Raw genomic sequence first — 5,586 nt, forward strand, 5'->3', positions numbered from 1 at the left:
GTGTGGTAGCGAAGAGTAGAGTAGTTAAAATGTCAGGATGTAAGAATTTAGGGATCTAGACTGGAGACGAGGATGAGATTAGAGGCAATAGCCATACATAATCTTGACTGATATGGGTCTTTAATATCGTGTAAGGAAAAGTTAATTAAAAGTGTCATATTATATATCATTATATCGGAAAATACCTATTTATGTGGATTACCATATGTACGCCTCAAGATTATACTATGAACGCCTTTCTGCGGCAAAATGCAGAAGTCTTTGTTTGTATCAGGTATAAAAAGGCACCCATAGTCACACACGGGGCCTTATCATCGCCAGACTTCCTAGCGAATCTCTGCCTGTCTGTATTCCTGTTTTTGCCCGCATATTCCAGCTCCTCTGTTATTCTGTATCTGTCTTGCTGTGTATCTCCGAATAAACCTTCAACCTCAGCTTGATAAGAGATCGTCTGTGGAACTTCTTCCCGACTCTTCCAGCTCTCAGTAGGACTTTTTCTTACAGTGTGCATTCCAATCTGCTGCTTCCCACCATACCACTAGAGTAAACAGAAGTTTAGCTCCCCTCTGTACTGATAGTGAATAAATTCTAATAAAGGACTTGGTGGGGGGTTCATGGTAATCCAGGATGTAAATATGTTTATGTCTCATTGAGTGGACAGATATATTTGTTCTTGAGTCAAACTATACTTCCAGGACAGAATGATACACTTACCGTAATCATTTTGATCCAGAAACACAGTCTCTAGAAAAAGAATTCATTCACGACAGGAAAATGTCTTCTCCCCTATGTGCATTATCTGATGGCTAATGAGCTGTGATTGATATGTAAAACATTTCTCACATTCAGAACATGAAAAAGACTTCTCCATTGTGTGAATTCTCTGATGTTTAAGAAGAGCTGATTTATCTGTAAACCGTTTCCTACAGTCAAGACATGAGTATGGCTTCTCTCCTGTGTGAATTCTCTGATGCCTAACAAGCTGTGAATGAGCTGTAAAACATTTCCAACATTCTGGACATGAATATGGCTTCTCTCCTGTGTGAATTCTCCAATGTCTAACAAGCTGTGAATGATCTGTAAAACATTTTTCACATTCTGAACATGAATAAGGCTTTTCCCCTGTGTGAGTTCTCTGATGTTTAAGAAAATTTGATTTGTGAGTAAAGTTTCTTCCACAATCTGGACATAAAAATGGTTTCTCCCCTGTATGAATTTTTTGATGTCTAATAAGAACTGATTTATCTGTAAAACATTTCCTACATTCTGAACATGGAAATGGCTTCTCCCCAGTATGAATTATCATATGTCTAATAAGTTTTGAGTGAGCTGCAAAACGTTTCCCACATTCTAGGCATGAAAATGGCTTTTCCTCTGTGCGAGTTCCCAGATGAGATTTCTCTGTAAAAAGTTTCTTACATTCTGAACATGTAAATTGTTTCTTTTTTGAATGAGTTTTCTGATGTATAAGGAAATGTAACTTGTGGGTAAAACATTTTCCACTTTCTGGACATAAAAAGGGCTTCTCGTCTGTGTGAGCTCTTTGATGGTCACTATCACTTCTATTATTTTTCTTTTGTTTAACAGTCTGTGATGAATCAAAAGAGAGCAACTGTCCGAGGGATTCAAATGACAGATCTTTAGTGTAAATGGATTGTGGTATATCTGGGACAGTAACATACCCTTCATAAGCATCTGGTGTAATACCATGTTCATCTCCTGTAAAATCTGAAAATATCAGACATCCCTCTGACATCTTGGTACAGTCACCTGCCAAGAATAAAGCCAATTATATTACTTTTTAATAATACTGCCTTGAAATTATATATTTTATTAGAGATTGTCAAAAAGATTTGCAGGATCCCAGTCCAGTGGTCATGTCGATAGTCCATGACCACCTGACCAGAGCCCTGCGAATCTTGTCCTACCAGCCAGCATCACTGGCTTTTCATTTGATTAATCCACTCATGAGGTCATGCCTATTTTGAGCCACAATGATGACATTTTGCCAGGACGACTAATGAAATGAAAAGTCAGGAATGCCTACTGAAAAAGCAAGGCTCATAGGGCCAGTGTTTTGGCAAGGCTTATTATTTTTGGCCAGCTGTAATTATTTTAAACATTTTTATACAAATTGTAGTAAAAAATCAAATGACTAAGGCACCATTCAGACGTAACTTATTTTCTCATACACGAAAAAGGATACATCAGAGTTGAGGCTGTGTGCCCATGATGCGATTTTTAAACATTTTTGCTGCGATTTTCGGCGCGAAAACGCTGCGAAAACGTTTAAATATCTTGTACATGACGCCCCCCATGCATTCCTATGGCATTCCGCACATGCTGTGCTAATGCTGCGCTTTTTTCCGAGGCGGAATCGCATCGCGGAAAAAATCGCAGCATGATCATTCTTTTGTGCGGAATCGCAAAGAATTGCCGCGAATCCGCACCCATAGGAATGCATGAGAATCGCTTACTTCCCGCATGTGGCTATGCCCACCATGCGGGAAGTTAAGCGTCTCATGTGCGGTTGGTACCCACGGTGTGGAGGAGAGGAGACTGTCCTCCAGGCCCTGGGTACCATACCCCTGTAAAAAAAAAGAATAAAAAATAAAAAATTGGGGTATATTTACCTTCCGACGTCCCGCGCTGCATTCCCGGCCTCAGCGTTCCCAGTAATGCCTTGCGGCAAGTTCCTGTGATGACGTAGTCTCACGTGACTCTAGCGGTCTCGCGAGATCGCTATAGTAACGCGAGACCAACGTCATCACAGGTCTCGCAAGGCATCGCTGGGAACGCTGAGGCCCGGGAAGGCAGCGCGGGACGTCGGAAGGTAAATATACCCCGATTTTTTATTTTTTATCATTTTTAACATTCTTTCTTTTACTATTGAGGCCGCATAGGCGGCCTCAATAGTAAAAAGCTGGTCACACTCATCAAACACTATGTTTGACGAGTGTGACCAACCTGTCAATCACTTTCCAGGCGATGCTTCAAATCGCTTGGAAAGTGCTTGAGAAAATCGCGAACAGAATCGCAGTAAAATTGCGGTGAAATCGCGCGGAAAAAACAGCGCGATTTCTGGGAAGGAGTCCGGTTTTCATTGTGTGTTTTAAAACGCTACGTGGGCCCATAGCCTTAATGAGTGTGTCAGTTCTTAACATCAGTGTGTGAACTGTTTTCCCTCACATGATAAAGTAAACTGACAGTACACAAATGACACACAGATTATTATTATTTATTTATTTATATAGCACCATTGATTCCATGGTGCTGTACATGAGAAGGGGTTACATACAAATTACAGATATCACTTACAGTAAACAAACTAACAACGACAGACTGATACAGAGTGGAGAGAGGACCCTGCCCTTTCGGGCTTACATGCTACAGGATGGTGGGGAAGGAAACAATAGGTTGGTGGGTTGCAGCAGTTCCGGTGTTGGTTGAGGTGATATCACCGGTAGTGGTGAGAGAGAAGGAGGTAGCGGGGTCATTGCAGGCTGTAGGCTTTCTTGAAGAGGTGGGTTTTCAGGTTCCGTCTGAAGGATCCAAATGTGGTTGATAGTCGGACTTGTTGGGGCAAAGAATTCCAGAGAATAGGGGCTATTCGGGAGAAGTCTTGGAGGTGGTTGGGTGAGGAGTGAATAAGTGTGGAGAAGAGAAGGAGGTCTTGGGAGGACTGGAGATTACGTGAGGGAAGGTATCGGGAGATTAGTTCAGAGACATATGGGGGAGACAGGTTATAGATGGCCTTGTAGGTCAGAATTAGTAATTTGAACTGGATACGCTGAGGGAATGGGAGCCAGTGAAGAGACTTGCAGAGGGGAGAAGCGGAGGAGTAGCGAGGAGAGAGATGAATTAGTCGGGCGGCAGAGTTAAGGATGGACTGGAGAGGTGCGAGGGTGTTAGCAGGGAGACCACAGAAAAGGATGTTGCAGTAGTCGAGGCGGGAGATGATGAGGGCATGCACAAGCATTTTAGTAGATTGAGGGTTGAGGAAAGGACGGATTCTGGAAATATTTTTGAGCTGGAGGCGACAGGAGGTAGAAAGAGATTAGATGTGCGGTTTGAAGGACAGGGCAGAGCCAAAGGTTACTCCGAGGCAGCGGACTTCTGGTACTGGGGAAAGTGTGATGTCATTAATTGTTATAGCTAGGTTGGGTAAAGAAGATCTGTGAGATGGAGGAAAGATGATGAGTTCAGATTTGTCTACATTGAGTTTGAGGAAGCGAGAGGGGAAGAAGGAGGATATGGCTGATAAGACACTCTGGGATTCTGGACAGCAGAGAGGTGATGTCTGGGCCAGAGAGGTAGATCTGAGTGTCATCAGCATAAAGGTGGTAGTGGAATCCGTGGGACTTTATCAGTTGCCCCAGACCAATTGTATAGATTGAGAAGAGTAGGGGTCCTAAAACAGAGCCTTGGGGGACTCCAACAGAAAGAGGGTGGGATGAGGAGGTGGTGTGGGAGTGGGAGACGCTGAATGTGCGGTTGGAAAGGTATGAGGAGATCCAGGATAGGGCAAGGCCTTTGATGCCGAAGGAGGAGAGGATCTGTAGTAGGAGGCAGTGGTCAACTCTGTCAAATGCAGCGGACAGGTCTAGAAGCAGGAGTATAGAGTTTTGTCCATTTGATTTGGCTGTAAGTAGGTCGTTAGTAATTTTGGTAAGGGCTGTCTCAGTGGAGTGATGGGGGCGGAAACCAGATTGTAGATTGTCAAAGAGCGAGTTAGATGATAGGTGGGAGGAAAGTTCAGCGTGGACATGCTGTTCCAGGAGTTTGGAAGCGAATGGGAGCAACGATATTGGGCAATAGCTGGACATAGCGGTTGGGTCGAGGGTTGGCTTTTTAAGGATAGGCGTGATTGTGGCATACTTGAAAGCAGAAGGAAAGGTACCGGACGTTAGTGATAGGTTGAAGAGGTGGGTTAGGGATGGGATAAGTGTGGTGGTGAGGTTGGGGAGGAGGTGGGATGGGGTCAAGTGCACAGGTTGTGAGGTGCGATTTGGAGAAGAGGCGATTAAGTTCCCCTTCAGTGATGTTGGAGAGTGAGGTTATGGGGTTTGGGCATTGGTCTGGTATACAAAGGGGTTGTGGTGGTTGAGTGATGAATACTTGCCTTGTTTGGTCAATCTTGTTTTTGAAGTGTGTGGCAAAGTCCTCGGCAGAGATGAAGCAGGTTGGAGGAGGCAGTGGTGGGCGGAGGAGGGAGTTAAAAGTTTTGAATAACTGTTTTGGGTTGTAAGATAGGGAAGATACGAGGGTTGTGAAGTAGGCCTGTTTAGCAGAGGTGAGGGCAGATTTGAAATCGAGTGTTGCCTGTTTGAATGTGGTGAAGTCATCTTGCGAATTTGTTTTCTTCCAGCGTCGTTCTGCAATCCTGGACACTTGCCGGAGCTTTTTAGTGGTGTTATTGTGCCAGGGTTGTCTGTTGATACGTCGCATTCTGCCATGAACGAGAGGGGCAACCGTGTCAATAGCTGATGCGAGAGTGGCATTGTAGAAAGCAGTGGCACTGTCTGTGTCATGGAGTGAGGATATGGATGCCAGTGGTAGAATAGAGTCAGAGAGCGCGTGGGTGTC

At 44.1% G+C, this 5,586-nt stretch overlaps 1 protein-coding gene across 1 annotated transcript; it reads right to left on the reverse strand.

The window, feature by feature from the left end:
• Positions 1-720: 720 nt before the first annotated feature.
• Positions 721-1,756, reverse strand: LOC141051166 (uncharacterized). Its single transcript, XM_073548031.1, has one exon. It carries the CDS (start codon positions 1,754-1,756, stop codon positions 758-760), a length of 999 nt encoding a protein of 332 aa, XP_073404132.1. The 3' UTR covers positions 721-757.
• Positions 1,757-5,586: the final 3,830 nt, after the last annotated feature.

Source organism: Dendrobates tinctorius, unplaced genomic scaffold (assembly GCF_039654945.1).
Source record: "Dendrobates tinctorius isolate UK_male_01 unplaced genomic scaffold, ASM3965494v1 ptg000155l, whole genome shotgun sequence".
Taxonomy (NCBI): Eukaryota; Metazoa; Chordata; class Amphibia; order Anura; family Dendrobatidae; genus Dendrobates; species Dendrobates tinctorius.